Source organism: Carassius carassius, chromosome 38, assembly GCF_963082965.1.
Source record: "Carassius carassius chromosome 38, fCarCar2.1, whole genome shotgun sequence".
In the NCBI taxonomy this organism is placed as follows: Eukaryota; Metazoa; Chordata; class Actinopteri; order Cypriniformes; family Cyprinidae; genus Carassius; species Carassius carassius.
This window is the reverse complement of record NC_081792.1, coordinates 29,208,768-29,226,729: the sequence shown is the minus strand read 5'-3', so window position 1 is coordinate 29,226,729 and position 17,962 is coordinate 29,208,768. Positions and strand designations below refer to the sequence as shown.

The window sequence follows — 17,962 nt, the reverse complement described above, 5'->3', positions numbered from 1 at the left end:
ATGATATCTCCCAAGGGTAACATATAAAGCGTGAAGAGTAGCGGCCCTAGTACTGAGCCTTGAGGTACTCCATACTGCACTTGTGATCGATAGGATACATCTTCATTCACTGCTACGAACTGATGGCGGTCATATAAGTACGATTTAAACCATGCTAATGCACTTCCACTGATGCCAACAAAGTGTTCAAGTCTATGCAAAAGAATGTTGTGGTCAATTGTGTCAAACGCAGCACTAAGATCCAATAAAACTAATAGAGAGATACACCCACGATCAGATGATAAGAGCAGATCATTTGTAACTCTAAGAAGAGCAGTCTCAGTACTATGATACGGTCTAAATCCTGACTGGAAATCCTCACATATACCATTTTTCTCTAAGAAGGAATATAATTGTGAGGATACCACCTTTTCTAGTATCTTGGACAGAAAAGGGAGGTTCGAGATTGGTCTATAATTAACTAGTTCTTTGGGGTCAAGTTGTGGTTTTTTGATGAGAGGCTTAATAACAGCCAGTTTGAAGGTTTTGGGGACATATCCTAATGACAATGAGGAATTAATAATAGTCAGAAGAGGATCTATGACTTCTGGAAGCACCTCTTTTAGGAGCTTAGATGGTATAGGGTCTAACATACATGTTGTTGGCAGTGTTGGGAAGGTTACTTTGGAAATGTAATAGGTTACAGATTACAAGTTACCCTGTTTAAAATGTAATAGTAGTGTAACTTTTTCAATTACTTTATTAAAGTAATGTAACTAATTACTTTTGAGTACTTTTTGATTACTTTTCTAAATTTGTGAAAATTAAAGAATAATAAATAAAAGCATATTACAACTTAAATACATTTATCTAATAAGCATGTGACGTATTCTGTGTAATAAACTCCTAAACATTGGTGGTTTTTTTTTAACTGCTGTCTCTTTGTATATGATGATAGTTTTCTCAAAATAAGTAAAATGCACATGAAGTGACACAGAGCAGTTCTAGAAATTGTGTTTATGTGCTCGTGTACTCCTATATTGAGGCAGCAGAGGTTGAAAACACTGCGAGCTTCAGTAGGCCTATGTGTAGTAAATGAAATCATGTCTTTGCCATTAATTTACAGGAGGGGCGGACTGGGAAAAAAAATCAGACTGGAAAATTCAAACTCATACAAACAAATTCATGGACAAAACTATTTTTTATCTATTTTAAATCTTTAATTTGGGGACATGCAAAATAATTAAAAGTTCTCTCCTGAACTGCACCTTCACTTCCATTTTTCTCTTCAGTTTCTTTATTTTGACCTGTTATGCATCTCTCTCTTGACTTTAATACTCAAGATTGAACAAAACTATACTTTACAATACAATACTCTCCAATACTACAATATCTTTATAGAAAAATCCTAATACTGTACACGAGTCATATTTTTCCCTTACAAAAATCAACCATGCTTTTATTAGCCTATATAAAAGTAAAATAACCTTGTTTAATTTTTTTTTTTTTTGCAAATGGATTTGTATTTATTTTTAAATAAATACATTTGTAAAATAATTTTACATTTTTGGTTATCACAGTTAAACAATAGTAACCATTTTCTCTGGATTTATAGTTAAATATTAAAATGTTAATTTTGTTGTTGTCTGTCGTAGCTCCCCCTAAACCTATAAAAACAATCTGAATTTCTTACACTATATTACTACTGTAACATTACAACAGATAATAATGATGTCCTTTATATAGTATTTTGAGTGATGACTGATGAGCAACGTGCTGCTGCTTGATTAAATAAATAAAAAAACAAAGACAAAAAAGCATCTTTACAGATGAAACTGACCTGAAACCCTGAACAGGAGTTCTGCTTCTCTGCTCCAGCTGTGCTCTTCCATAGTCTCTCTCTCTCGCATTGATTACTCGGAGTCTGATCCAAACCATTTGGCGGAGGCGCGGAGAGCGCGCGAGTCATGACTAACAATTCATGATTTATTAGAGATTTAATTATCAAATGGCGGATTCGCAAATGATCGCTTTAGTACATTCGGCAGGCAATTATACAATAATGATATTAAATAGTGGGGCAAAATCGGCTGCCAGGTCACCGGGAATTGTCCCGGTTCTCCCGGTGTCCAGTCCGCGCCTGATTTCCACAGACACGCAGAATGTGCAAGTCATATATTGCATTTTTGGGGCTTAATATTCACAGACACTAGTCCATGTCATGTTTTGATTCAAGTGTACTGACCTACTTTTGATTTAGTCATCCAAAATGTGGCATATTCCATCCGTTTTTATGACTGGATTCTACGAACCAGACTGTATTTCCGCATCCCGGAAATTATTAGGGCGATATGTCTCAGAATAGTCAGTGCAATTTGGGAAATAAATCAGTTAAATCTGTATGTGGATGCGTGTAAACATTAAAATGTAATTCCCTTTGTAATCGTTAAAAAATTCATAAGTAACTGTAATTTAATTACTCAGTTTTTCGTAGTAACTGTAACTAATTACAGTTACAATAATTTTGTAATTAAATTACGTAACGCCGTTACATGTAACTAGTTACTCCCCAACACTGGTTGTTGGTTATGTTTGTTTTCTTCTAAAAGAGAAGAAAAGTAATCGGATCTAGCAGTTTTTAATGTTTTTCTGTAGGATATGTTACTTTCCCACCAAGCAATACGAAATGCCTCTAGTTTGGTTTCCCTCCAGCTGCGCTCCATTTTTTGGGCTGCTCTCTTTAGGGTGCGAGTATGCTCATTATACCATGGTGTCAAACTGTTTTCCTTAACCTTCCTTAAGCGTAAAGGAGCAACCTTATTTAAAGTGCTAGAAGAGAGAGAGTCCATAGTTTCTGTTACATCATCAAGTTGTTCTGAGGTGACCCTCTGATCTGGACACAGACTGGATCTGGTGGCTACGGTGACCTCGGAATAAGAGAGAAACAGACTAATATTAGCGTAGATGCCATTCTTCTAATGATGTAGCAAGTACATCGGGTGTTATGGGAAGTGTTCCCGGTTCCGTTTTACCTAATTAATGCAGCCTAAAAATCCTTTAACGGATTTGGATAATAAAAGCATATTAGTATGTTATGTGTATGCCAGGTTAAAGAGATGTTTAAAATGAAAAATTAAACCTCTAACCCGTAAAAGCTTAGTTCATCTTCGGAACAAAATGTAAGATATTTTGGATAAAAACTGGGAGGCTTGAGACTGTCCCATAGACTGCCAAATAAATAACAGTGCCAAGGTCCAGAGAAGTATGAAAGACATCGTCAGAATACTCCATCTGCCATATAAATAAAAACTAAACTCATTTAATATTGAAACTATAAACAAATGTACAAAAATGTTTTTTTTCCTCTCTGATCTCTGAACTGTGCCCGGCGTTTCCACATGCACAAATCCAGTGTTGCCATCTTATCAATTTTGATGCTAAATTTTTGATACTAACTTTTGATACGCAACTTTTGATACTAACCTAGCACCTTTTTCTTCCAAAAGCACCAAGCAACATTTTTACCAATTACATTACATTTTTTAAAAAAAATTTAGCAACTAATTTAACTATTAACGGTCGGAAAATGCGCGCTACCTGCAGCTCGGCCCGCTCCAGTTTAATAAAAAATAACTATTTTTTATTTTATAGCAACTTTTGATAATTGACTCAGGCACAATTAAAAAGGCACAATTTTCTATTCAAATTACAGAAAAAAATTTAACCAAAGATGCCTAGCCATACACAAATCACATTAATTGAGTAAGCTGCTATTTGCAATTGCTGAATTGAATAATAATAATTTAATTATTGTTAATTTATAAAACTCTTTGTTAGTAGCTTGTACCTGTGATTATTGAAGGAAAAAGGAAAAGATGCTGGTAAAACTATATATATATATATTTTTTATTGTAATCATTAAAAAATGTGTATTCAATAATTAAATGTATTTAAAAACACAGTTACCTATATTTCTATATTATATTATGCATGTTATTTTACAAAAAAAATCTAAATTAACATATTAATTTTTTTTTTGCTGAGATTTGATGACGTGACAATTTTGCGTCGTGATTACGCAATGACGTCATCGCGAAATGACATCAAAATGCTATTTAGCAACTTTCAGCAACAAATCAACCTTTCCTTAGCAACTTTCTTTGAAAATGAATTTGCAACTTTTGCCTGACTTCAAACTTACTGCTACACATGTGGCTATTCTCTACAACTACAGTTGCTTTGCAACAAAAATACCTTTATAGTAAACAATACAATAAGGTTACAAATGGAAACATCAGCTCTTTGATTTTAAGCTGTTGATTTCATTATTGTTGAATGGTGACGTGGGCAGCGTAAGGCGCGTGACGTCACCGCCGGCGCGGTATTTAATTAGTGTTAGTGCGCTTCACGGTTAATTAGTGCGCGCGGGTCAGAGGTGCGACACAACATGCCTCCACTGGAGAAAACTCAACATCCCAAACCGTTCAAACAGAGGAAGAGTTTAGGTATGTGTCTTTATATCGCACGCGAGGCGCTCTGTGAACATGCTGTGAAATGCAAAACCTGTCTTTGCTTTTTTTATTCATTTCTTTATTTTGTAATATTGGTTACGTATCAGCAACGAGGAAACAAGAGGTGGCAGGGATCCGAACTAAGTTTCCGACTAAAATCCCGGTAAGATTCCCCCGGTTCTGAGCCCGGTTCCTCTCTCAACGGCTGTGTGGGTTAATGAGTGTATGTTTCAGGTGATCATCGAGAGATATCAGAAGGAGAAGTTCTTACCTCTGCTGGATAAGACCAAGTTCCTCGTGCCTCAGGAGCTCACCATGAGTCAGTTCGTGACCATCATCAGGTCTGTCATCAACATTCATCTGCATTGTTATCTGAATGTCTTAAGTCACTTTATTTCTCTCCAAACCAGCTTTATTTTCATAAAGCGGTGTAAAAAATTTTATGTGTCACTTTTATAAACGTTAGACTTGACTAATATACAAAATGTGCAGGGCTTCTTAAAGCTTAACTTTAAAATTTGAATTTTTTTTTGTGTTCAATGCATAATTAAATTTAAACCAATTTACACTTAATTGCATTAAAAAAATGGTTTCACATTCATAAAACGATTACAAGTTATATGCTAATAAAATTAGTTTATTTATACATTACATGTTTTAAGTGTATTAATATTAAGTTAGGATTTTTTTTTTTTTATGAATGTGAAACTTTAATATAAAATGTATAGGTTATGTATATTAAAGTTTTTACATGCATAAAATGTTTACTTTTTACATATTTAGATTATTATAAAATCTATTTTTAATTGCATTACAATTCTATAAATGTCAAACTTCTGAATGTGAAGAAATCTATACACGTATTGCAGGTTTTCAGATATTAATAGATTTTATCGTATTATTATTCTAGAAATGTTCATGTATAAAATCATGTTTAGTTTTTGAGAGTTTTGCATTCATATAATGTCATGCATTATTAGTGCAGAATTTATAAATGTGAAACTTAAAATATTTAAGCCTACATTATACATGCATGCAGAATTAATAAATAAGAGCATATAATATTGCTGATGTGTGCTTCATGCCTATGTTCTGCATACTGCACTAGTATTGGTAGTAAGCTGCTGTGAACAGTCCTGAAGAATCTGCCGAGGCGTCAGCTGATCGTCACCCGGCTGGATTAAACACTTTCTCACGCTGTGGCTTTTCCTCATGTCTGATCTGGTTTCTCAGGAATCGAATGACCCTGATGCCCAGTCAAGCTTTCTACCTGCTGATCAATAACTCCGGCATCGCCAGCATGTCTCTAACCATGGCTCAGCTCTATAAAGACCATAAAGATGAAGACGGCTTCCTCTACATGACGTACGCTTCACAGGAGATGTTTGGACACTGTTATAATGATGATAACAACAGGTGACGTGTGTCCAGACGTCATCGGGGGGGGGGCTCCAAAAGATCTCATTGAACTGTGATAAAATATTTAAGTCTGTGTATATAATGTTAGCTTTTTAGATGTACTATTCTTTTCTATTGTGTTTTTTTTTTAAATGGAGTAATAAAACTTTAATTCGTGGATCGGTGACTAGAGGGAGACGTCTGTTTGTTCATGTGCTGCAAAAGCGTCACGATTAATAAAGCCGAATGTCAAACTATTGTTGGTTAATCATGTGGTGATAAAAAAAAATAAAGGATCTTGTTCATGTTTGATGCTGCACACTGTTGCATTTGGGTTTCTTCCAAAGTATTGTCTTTAATGTGCCATGTTAAAGCAAAGCAAGTTTATTTATAACGGCATTTTTAACTACTAATAAAAGTTAACTTTTCTAATTGGTAATATTGCAAAGTATATTTAAAAATAGAAAAAGTCTATTTGAACAATGCTATGCAGTTCTGCATATGCAGCTTCTAATTTATATGCATAACATGCATATCAGTATATGCAATAATATTGCATTGCTCCATAAAGTAATGCATTACATAACTGTTTGTCGCCTGAGCTGGGCTTGCTTATTTATTTTTAACAAACAAACCAACAAAACCGTAATATTTTTGGCACTTGTAAAAGCTCTTTCACACCAAAAGTTTCTGCCAGTGAATAAATGGGGGAATAAATCTTCTATGCTTAAAGCACCAGCCTGCAGGTGGCGCTCTTGTGCTGCAAAGGGCTCCTGGGTTCAGAGATGAGCTGAGCTTCATTCTCTATCACTGGAGTTTCACCTGTGGGCATTTTTAAAGATTAAGGACTGAATTCACTTCATATGAGCAGAAAGGGTCAGTTTAATTTGGGTGTCTGGTTCTGGTAATGAGGATTACTGCGGATGTCTGGAGGATGTAGATCAGAGTGATGCTTTCCCTCTGAACAGTGTTTGATACTCTACAGCCAGAGTACGACGACTCACCATTTTCATAGCTTTTTTTTTATATTTTGTTGCACAAATAATTTTCAGAAGCTGGAAGATACCAACACACACACACACATTTTTGTTCATGGCAGAAACACAAACAGCATTTCAGTGACCTCTGACCTTGACTGACACACAGCAGAAGACAGCAGGACACATTAATAACTCATTCAACAATTCAGGAAACATACAGTAGTGACATCAGCGCTCCCAGCATGCCTCAGCGAGCGTGTCAGGTGACCACAGATATATCCTTATAACATGAATCTCATGTGCAGAAGATGAATGAATACTTCATAACCATCGCTGGAGGTCCTTAGAAAGAACACATGATCCTTTAATGAGACTGCAGCTTAAATGAGCCGCTGTGTGGAAGATGTAAACGCTCCATCAGCTTCTGCTTTAAGTGCTTCCGGACGCCTATAATGTGTTATAAGGCGTTTCACTTCACAATTAGCAAAAAACATCATTAAGAACAAGAAAGTCATCATCATCATCCTCCTCATCAAGTATGTGGCTCATCTGAAGCCTTTCTCTCTCTCTCGGGTTTGTTTTATCTTTTTAGCATTTTACTGTTTAATGGCAAATAGTGATCAAACTGTTGATTTTAGATGTGATGCGTTAGATATTTCACTAGACATTACACTGAATCAGCTAAAACATTATATTAACAGCAGATAATGTATAGTATAAACACACACACACACATTCTCTGACACACACACACACAGTTACATTTATTGCTTAACGTCTCATGATTCTCATGATGGTGATTATAAATCCATACACATGACACACATTTGGCTTGACCTTTTCTTTTTCAGATGTGTGTCTCTGAAGCGTCTGGTCTGTCACGGGTCACAGGGACGTGTTTCACTGAATGTGAGACACAATAATGACAAGACAAAAATGAATTAATTACATACCAAATGCAGTTTTATGGCTGGAGAATGTTCTGTGCTCACCCCCAGTGGTCTGCAGGAGGCAGTGTTGATCCAGCAAAACAAACTCCTCTTTCTGTCTGACTCCAGTCTGACATCAGATGACTTCAGAGGAGCCAGCATCCAGACCCTCACAGACCTCCAGAGACAGAGCACATGAGCTGAAACATGCTGTATGTATCTGTATGTTTAGCATTTTTATATAAATTATTAACTTTTATATATAAATCTTATGCATATTGATATATAGCTTAACATATTGATAACAAAACGTTTTTGCACATAGTAGCTGTATGTAGTTAAAATTAGCTGACTATATATAGTAAAAAATAACTGAAAAATCACTGTCACCCTAATTACGATGCTCATTGTGCTATAAATACTCTTCTGAGTCTGACTGCAGATCTGAATTATATTTATAAAGATATTTCCATCTTTAATGAGTTCAGTGTAGTTTCCAAGGCCTTACTGGGATTACTGTGATGCTCTGGAATGTCTCGTCTGACTTTTGACCCCTGACCCGCTTTACTGAGATCATGTGAACAAGAAAGAAGGAAAAATAAAGGAAAACAGAAAGTGATGGGGAAGAAAATCAGGTCAGGCTGTAGATGAAGAAAAGCAGAGTGTTTACTGTCAGCTGTCATGATTCTGAGTTTATCTCAATTTATATCTCTTAATTCTGAGTTTATATCTCATAATTCTGAGTTTGTCTAAATTCTGATTTTATATCTCATAATTCTGAGTTTAAATCTCTTAATTCTGAGTTTATATCTCATAATTCTGAGTTTGTCTAAATTCTGATTTTATATCTCATAATTCTGAGTTTAAATCTCAATTCTGAGTTTATATCTGATAATTCTGAGTTTATGTCTCAATTCTGAGTTTATATCTCATAATTCTGAGTTTATGTCTCAATTCTGAGTTTATATCTCATAATTTTTAGTTTATATCTCATAATTTTTAGTTTATATCTCATAATTTTGAGTTTATATCTTAATTCTTAGTTTATATCTTAATTCTGAGTTTATATCTCAATTCTGAGTTTATATCTCATAATTCTGAGTTTATGTCTCAATTCTGAGTTTATATCTCATAATTCTGAGTTTATGTCTCAATTCTGAGTTTATATCTCATAATTCTGAGTTTATGTCTCAATTCTGAGTTTATATCTCATAATTTTTAGTTTATATCTCATAATTCTTAGTTTATATCTCATAATTTTGAGTTTATATCTTAATTCTTAGTTTATATCTTAATTCTGAGTTTATATCTCAATTCTGAGTTTATATCTGATAATTCTGAGTTTATGTCTCAATTCTGAGTTTATATCTCATAATTCTGAGTTTATGTCTCAATTCTGAGTTTATATCTCATAATTTTTAGTTTATATCTCATAATTTTTAGTTTATATCTCATAATTTTGAGTTTATATCTTAATTCTTAGTTTATATCTTAATTCTGAGTTTATATCTCAATTCTGAGTTTATATCTCATAATTCTGAGTTTATGTCTCAATTCTGAGTTTATATCTCATAATTCTTAGTTTATATCTCATAATTTTGAGTTTATATCTTAATTCTGAGTTTATATCTCAATTATGAGTTTATTTCTCAATTCTGATTTTATATCTAAATTATATTATATTCATATATAATATATTAAAATTCTGAGTTTATATTTTGCAAAAATATAGTTTTAAAATCGCAGTTAATATCTTAATTCTGAGTAATTCTGATTTTATATCTCTTAATTCTGAGTTTACCTTGCAATTTCAAAATTTTATCTCTCGCAATTTTGAGATAAAAAGTCACAATTATCTTTTTCATTACATGGTGGAAACAAGTTTTATATACATTCCTGTGCCACCAGTAGCATCACATTTTGTTATTAATTTTATTATTAATAAAAATACAAGAATATTTGTTTCATGAATCAAGAATCCAGATGAAATTCTCAAATTCTTTATTCTCGGTTCTAAGCTCAGACCAGGATTTGTTTCATTCCTGTAAGCTTGACATTTTATCATCAAGGTTTAATCTGTTCACAGTCCAGGTCAAGCAATCACATGTGGGATGTATTGCGTTTTCAGATGAGAGGACATCAATGACTAAACACAAACACAGGAGCCTCAGTCTCCGCTCACAGCCATATCCATTTCCCCTCCCTTTAACCAATGATGTCATGTGCATCCCATGAGGCCGTGCTTCGATTTCACCATCACTTCAATTATTTACAGAGTTTAATTGAGTCAGTCGAAGCAGAGAGAGACTCCCGTGATGCCCGATGAAACTGTATCTGCTCTCCGGCCCTTACGAGAATATCAGTGCTCCACATCAATGATGCGAAATAAAAGACAGAGCACATGGGATTCTGGGAAACAGAACGCATCAGTTCAGGTCACATTTGGACCAGGCTCCACTCAAATCTCTCACCCACACAAACAAACCGAGCCGAACACAAACACAAACGCAGATGTGAACACGAAGCTCGAGTGACTGTAAACACACGCAGCCGCAAACAAACAAACAAACAGCGTCTGTCCTGATTTTACCTCAAACGCTATCAAACTACCATTTGCTGCACTGGTTTACACATTATTTCTCTTCATGTCGCTGATTTTGACGTTGAATGAATACATATACAGTTAGTTTTTTGAACTTCTAAACACTCTAATGTTCTGTAAGGATGACAGTGTTTTTGAGTATGAATTGTGAGTAGAAAATGAACTAGAAGATGTTACAAAGCAGCAAGTTACTAAACATTAAAACAAAAGCAATCATAAAACAGTGTAAATACAACTCAAAAACTGTGGAAAATGTAACCTTGTTAATTATTCCTGCCCCAATGCATGATGGGAACAACGGAATCATAACTTTGATGTTTACTTAAAGAAACCTTATCAACACTTAAAAACACTTATAAGTTCAAACGTTAATTTCTACGAGCTTAAATTGAGTTTAAACAATGCTTTAATTGTTTTAGTTTTAAATGCACATATATAGGTTAATTAGTTTGGTCAACATTTAAACACTATTATTATATTATTTCACATATTTAATGCATATATTATAATTTTGAAATGCTTATATGGACTTATTTATGTAAATTTTAAGTGCATATACAGAGTTAGTTTTGTCAACATTACAATTTATTTAAACAATAAGTTTTTAACTTATTTAACTAACTAATGTGTTAATATAAATAAATTGTATTATATTATGTACTATATATATATATATATATATACACACACACACACACACATATATATATACATATTGAATGCATTTATTATTTTAATTTTAAATGCATCTATATAGTTAGTTTTGTCAATCTTTAAACACTGTTATATTGTTTTGCAAGCATGAGTAGTTGAAAAAATAAGACAGCTCATTAATTTTAATTAATATTATGCATATAAATTTTAAATACATTTATTATTTTAATTTTAAGCATATATAAAGTTAATTTAGTCAACATTGCGGCAATATTATATTGTTTTGTGAGCATGGGAGTTTAAAAAATAACTAATTATTTCATAGTTTTTACTCATTATTTCACCTTTTTAATGCATATATTGTATGATTTCAATTTGAAATGCATGTATTGAGTATGTTTTGGAAACTTTTTGGAGCAAACTAATTTATAGATCAATCAGTTTAAATTAACAAACAATCAACAAAATTTAAATTTGTTCCTTTTAAACAGCAACAAATAGGTACCAATAGAGCTATGCAGTAGTGCGCATGAACTAATAAAAATAACGGAGATGATGCACCAGTCACTAATGTTCATTCTGAACAATGCTTGAGTGGTCTGGACTGCATGTCTTGTGAGGTTCAGGATATTTAAAGCAGTGTTTATTTCTTCACCACACATGCAACGACTAAACGAGTCGATCTGCTTTCCAACATCAGCAGCCGCTGGAAGAGAGAAGTCGAGTCTAGAGAGCATATTCATTATTCACTCTCCCAACACAAAGACAGGCCTTGTCTCCAGCCCAACACACATCAGCGCTTCTCTTCTCCGCTCGTCCCATCGGAGATTCGGTTTCCAGAGTCTGGAAGGAGCCAAACAGGCACAGAAGAATAATCTTTAGCTACTGCTGGAGACACGATGGGCATCTCGCTGCTAATGGAGTCATTTGGGACTGAAGCGACTGAACTCCTGCCAGACACTAAGCAGAGAAGAAGCGTTTGCTATCTTCATTCACTAGCATGTCTTTGAACTTGTGCAATGGTAATCTGGTATTCTTTAAATTACATTGGAGTACCATGTATAAATACCTTAGTACATTAATACGCTAATCAGCCAGTACTACGGTATATATCCAAGTAAATTGAACACATTTATATAAATAAAAAATGTAACAAATTTACTAACAAATAAATTAATTAAGTTATGAAATGTAACAAATTTATGGAAATAAACAAACAGATAAATGTTATTTAATAAATGTAATAAAACAAATAAATAAAATGTAATGTATTAACAATTGCATAAATAAATTAAAAATAATAATAAATAATGTAACAAATAATACAAATGTTTTAACTAAAGAAAATGTAACAACTATTAGCAAATGTGTAAATAAATGATGTAATAAAATTAAAATAAAATGTATTAGCAAATGTGCTAATAAATTCATTAAAATAAATCAGAAATAATGAAACAAATAATACAAATGTATTAAATTAAATGGAACCACTTTATTTACAAATATATGAATGAATGAGTTCTGTAGACTGACTGTCAGCAAATATATATAAAATATGATATCTTCTCATAACTCCAGCTGCATGAAATGCATGCGTGCAGCAGTTAAATACACTAAAGCTAAAGACTAAATTGTTTAGTCTTTAAACAATTTAAACACGCCATCGAGAGTAATTCTGTAAGTTTGTGCAATCGCAGCAGAAAACAGAAGCTCTGAGAATGTGATGAAGTGTGTCTTTGGGCAGGAGAGGCAGATGTCTGGCCCAACATCAGCTCACAACTCCAATCCAACTCAAATACATACAGCGAACCATAAACTTACAATTTCCTGAAAACACACTTTTCTTAAATCCCCCTAAGCTTTAAACCACAAAATGTGCTCAACCCACACACACACACATGTGCCCCGTCAGGCCTCTGTCACTCCTGACTGTGTAAGAGGTTATCTTTGACAGACATCCACTTCTTCACACAAATCTTTTCAGCTTTAGTTTGACGTTTTCAGCTGAAGACACACAGTCAAGCTGAGTTCACATGTGAGCTGCCAACATTTATAAACAGATGCCTTCGAAGGTCCAAAACACACAGTAAATCAATGCAAAGACTTGTAGATGTATGGAATTACCTTCACCGGAAAGCATAAAATACAAGGTATAACTGGCTTAAAAAGTGCTGTCTAGGAAGGTGGCTCACTAGGTTTTGGAAAGTGCATTCTGGGAGGTTAGAGAAAGGGCTGGTTACTCACTGTGGCCTGGTCGAATGCTCTACTTTCCTTTAATGGTAACTGGAGCTAATCCGAAGTGCATGAAGGGTCAGGTGTTTCAACAGACCTCAACACAGATCTGACTCTAATCTGGATCCTTGAGCTGAGAGAGAGAGGCAGAACGAGGATTACAGCAGAATCAAAAAGCTATATTGCACCCCTGTGTGTATATACCTCCAGATGAAGTCCATGTCCTGCTGTGTGGGTGCCAACATTCCCTGTTTTCTTCTGTTTTTGTGGTTTTTAAACCGCTTGAAACAGTGGTTAAACTACTGATTTACTTTTAAAATTGTGTGACTTTTTCTCATTTAGGGTGATGAATATAACCCTTAATTTTGACACATAAATGTGTTTGGAAAGACGAATTTGGGAGACTATGATTGTGTTCATAAAGAAATAAAATGTACCAAACTGGTGATTAAACTGTTTGTTTCTTCTTGAAATGCTTTTTTTTACTGTAGGGCATGAATGTAAGTTTTGACACAAATGTGTTTGGAAAGACTGTACAAATTTGGGTGACTATGATCGTGCTCATAAATGCAAATATTTTTTTTGCAATAAGCACAAATAGCAATAAATACTATTTACATACTACAATTAACATTAGATACTATATAATCTTTAGCATCTGGGTGTATCAATAGTTGCAAGTAGTCATGAAACAAATACAAATTGTGTTTGTTTTGTTTTATTCTGTCTCTGCAGCTAATTTGGAAAAAATATGTCTGTCAATTTGATCCCTAAGACAAGGATTTCTTGTTTTAAACAACAGAAGTTCATAATTTCTCCTATTTTAAAATGTGCAGTCTCAGAGGATTTATGTTTTTGCAGAACTCTTTGGCGATTTACACAGAAACCAGTGAGAGTCAATTTGACCCCCAGCACAAACCGTCTTTAAGGACACAATGGTTCAGGTTTTTGTGTTCTGGTGGATTATTCCTGATTTAAACGCAGCACAAACAGTTGAGCGCTCCCAATCTGACCTCTCAATACTGAAGGACAGAGTCCATGCATGAAAGGTCACGTCCAGCTAGGTAATCTTAGCAAATGGAAACACCTCTGGCACAGTGAATCGATAAACTCCAGCCGTCACCATCAGCCATCAGCGCCTTCCAGGAAAACTCTGTCTCCAAGAAAAGAAGACCCTGCTGAGAACAACAGGAGATTTTCCAATACTACGAAAATAAACAACTATGAGCTAACCAACCTCGGGCAGCCGAGGCGCATTATATCACTCTTTAGTCCAGCCATGACCTCATACTGCTTAGTGCATTGAAAGGCAAGGGCGCATTGAACAGAACTCATTACTGCTGGACACACAGCAGTTAACCTCTGACCCAGTGACCCTGTGACCTCTGACCTTATTCTGGTCATTCCTGACCGTACCTGGAGCCTCACTAATCTGATTTAATCTCAGTCTTCTCTAAGACTCTCTAAAACCAATTGATTGTTCTGTCAGTCAACACCAATCTGTATTACCGCGGTGAAGAGGAGAGTATTGCTCTGGATTCTTGCACTGATGGGTTTCTAAATGAGGATGAAGAGCCTACAAGATGATTAGTATTATAATTTGTTTTATATATTCTTGAAACACTGGTTAAACTATTCTGGTTTCTTCTTGAAATTTTGTGACTTTTCTTTCCATTTAGGGTCATAAATATAACCCTAAGCCATGGCACATAGATCTGTTTTGGAAAGGAGGTATACATTTTAGTGACTACGATGGTGTTGTGGGGTCGAACTGAACTCCATCAGCAATTTGAACAGCAAAGAGTCAGGTAAAATAAAAAAAATTTATAATTTTATTATTTTTTTGGATTGTGTACATTGTATTTGTATACATTTTATTTGCCTACAAGATAATTAGTATGATTTTCCCCCTAAATCCATCATACCAATACAGCAACAATTCATTTCCACAGTATATAAAAGCAAATATTATATATATATATACATACATTTTAATAAATTACTTTTATTCATCAAGGATGCATTAAATTGCCCAAAAGTGACAGTAAAGACATTTAGAATGTTATGAAGGATTTCTATTTTAAATAAATACTGTTCTTTTGAACTTTGAAACTTAAAAATAAAATGCATTACAGTTTCCACAAAAATATTGTGCGGCACAACTGTGTTCAACATTGAAAATAATCAGAAATGTTTCTTGAGCAGTAAATCATCCCATTATTCTGATTTCTGAAGATCATGTGACGCTGAAGACTGGAGGAATGATGCTGAAAATACAGCGGAGCATCACAGAAATAAATTACAGTTTAACACAGATTCACACAGAAAACAGATGATTTACATTACAATAATATTTCACAAATTTTACAGTTTTTTTTTATCAAATAAGCGCAGCCTTTCTGAGCAGAAGAGGCTTCTTTCAGAAACAGTAGTGTGTATATATGAGGTTTGTGTATATAAATCTCAAAATCAGCTCATTGCTTAATGAATTTTATGCATTAGTGTCATTTTTACTTTCAAGACTTTTTCTCCATTTCTGTCACCGATGCAGTTTTGGTTCCTTTGGCTTGTTTAGTTGGGGACGCTTGACTGATTGCACAGAAACTATCAGAAGAGAGCTGAACTGGATGATGACATCACCGAATCATCAATGAACTGACTTCAGCTGAAAAATGAACTCTTGCATTAATGACCAACTACTTTCCTGTTTGACACAATAAAGCTGCTTTGACCCCAATCTGCATTGTATAAAGCGCTTTATATACCGCAATGCATTCTGGGATGTTTTTTGGGTTGGGTTTGGAAGTCGTCGTTTGAGGGGTCCATGGATCCCGAGCTTGAACGAGTCGGATACTTGCACTTCTCTAGTTACAGGATCTGTCCCGATTTGTTATGTTCCAAACCATGAGGAATTAGAGAGCGCACAAAAGCCAAAAACCCCAAAACTGAGCCATTACTGATTGATAAAAGCAGCCGCATGGAGATTCAGGGCCAAAACAGACAATATTTAGCAGAGAGTTCTGCAGCAACAGTCGAGTCGAGAAGTGTGTGAATGAAAGCACTGGTTCACACATCATTGAGAAGATGAGAGTCGTCCAGACATGATGCATCATGATTTCTGCACACATGCGCTCCACACGCATTCAGTGTTGTTGATTCTAGAAATGCACAAAGAAAAGGAGGGGAAATTTGTTTCTTTGGACACATCTGGCTTCAATATGTGACGAGCGACCCCTACTCTCACTTCAGAGCAGACACATGGGACGCTTTACAAAATCTTTTGTCATAGCATCTCGCTGTCATCAAGTGTTTTTGAAAGAAGCCTTTTCTGCTCAGCAAGGCTGCATTAACTTCATTTAAAAATACTGGGGAAATATCTGAAGTATTCTAATGTAAATCATCTGTTTTCTGTGTGAATCTGTGTTAAAGTGTAATTTATTTCTGTGATGCTCCGCTGTATTTTCAGCATCATTCCTCCAGTCTTCAGTGTCACATGATCTTCAGAAATCAGAACAATATGATGATTTACTGCTCAAGAAACATTTTGGTAACTGTGATTCCCATCATGAGCAACAGTGAGTTGTTTTCTTGGTTGATTATAACTGCTTGGTTTAGTGTGTAACTAGTGTAGCTGCTGATGTCGACCATAACCGGCAAGCAACGGGTCACACAACAAAGCAGAACGCTCTCATTATAATCAACCACATTGCTCTGCTGATTATAATGGAAGGGTTCTGAGCTGGAGACAAGCGTTTGTCTCTCTCATTCACTTTCCTTCTCTACACTTTCTATTTTTGTCTTTTTGTGTGTGTGTGTTGATGTATTATGTGTCCCATCACTCTCTCTGTTGTTACAACAAAGGTGAGAGAGAGAGAGAGAGAGACAGAGAGAGAGAGAGACAGAGAGAGAGAGAGTGGGTGGGTGAAAGATAAAAGCGTGTCAGTTATGCAACATCTTCCTCCTGTTCTGCTTTCTGTCTGGGAAGAAAACACAATCCTATTACCGTCAGAGTCCCTGAGGCCTCATCTCTCATCCAATCAGAGCGCAGGACCACCGCCATGACAACGGGTTGCTAAGCAGAATCTGCGGGAATGTCAGCGCTAACTTCATGAGTAACGAAACCTCCAGTAGATGCCACATAACAATCAGCTCTATTTGCATAATAAAATGTCATATAAATATTTGATGCATGAGTTATTAAATCACAAAGAACACATAGAATATAATGTGTGTTTGTGTATAAAATATGTAAACAACACAGTGCAGGTAAAACAATAATGAACTATTCTTAATTATAGTCTCAATGTTTAAATGGCTCTTTAAGACCAGTCTGCTGTAGTTAAACGTGTTTCTTTGCTGTTCTCAGAGGAATTTGTGCACACTGACTGTCTGATCTTAAATAACAAGGTCGAGTCAGCATCTCTCTCTCTCTCTCTCTCTTTCGCTTACAGAAAACTCTTTGTTTTTGTTAATTATATTTCCTCTGGCACCTCGTCTTGAATCCAGGACCACCCATGAGCCCCGGAGTTTAAGCAGGAGCTCTCAGACGGCTTTATGGATTATGACAGATTCATCTACAGGAGATACGAGATTATGAGCAGAACGTTTCCTAAAGAACAACCTGTGTGTGTCCTTCACCCTCCGCTCAGCAACAGACATTAATAATAATTATCTTAT

General features: G+C 34.9%; 1 protein-coding gene across 2 annotated transcripts; it reads left to right on the top strand.

Moving 5' to 3' along the window:
* The first annotated feature begins 4,380 nt into the window (after positions 1–4,380).
* map1lc3c (microtubule-associated protein 1 light chain 3 gamma) lies at positions 4,381–5,979 on the top strand. 2 transcript variants are annotated; one of them, XM_059528877.1, is made up of 4 exons: positions 4,381–4,484; positions 4,598–4,653; positions 4,725–4,831; positions 5,724–5,962. In XM_059528877.1, the coding sequence occupies exons 1-4, from the start codon at positions 4,427–4,429 to the stop codon at positions 5,908–5,910; spliced, it is 408 nt and encodes a 135-aa protein (XP_059384860.1). In that variant the 5' UTR covers positions 4,381–4,426; the 3' UTR covers positions 5,911–5,962. The 2 variants fall into 2 exon arrangements, with proteins under 2 accessions (XP_059384860.1, XP_059384859.1); XM_059528876.1 differs by having other exon boundaries at positions 4,389–4,486; positions 4,588–4,653; positions 5,724–5,979.
* Positions 5,980–17,962: the final 11,983 nt, after the last annotated feature.

What these genes read in the sequence shown, in the direction of transcription:
- map1lc3c (XM_059528876.1), top strand. Translation starts at nt 4,427, where the DNA reads ATGCCTCCACTGGAGAAAACTCAACATCCCAAACCGTTCAAACAGAGG. An exon ending in AACAGAGGAAGAGTTTAGGT is followed by an intron (nt 4,487 to 4,587) that starts ATGTGTCTTTAT and finishes TGTAATATTGGT; the next exon opens with TACGTATCAGCAACGAGGAA. An exon ending in AGTTTCCGACTAAAATCCCG is followed by an intron (nt 4,654 to 4,724) that starts GTAAGATTCCCC and finishes TGTATGTTTCAG; the next exon opens with GTGATCATCGAGAGATATCA.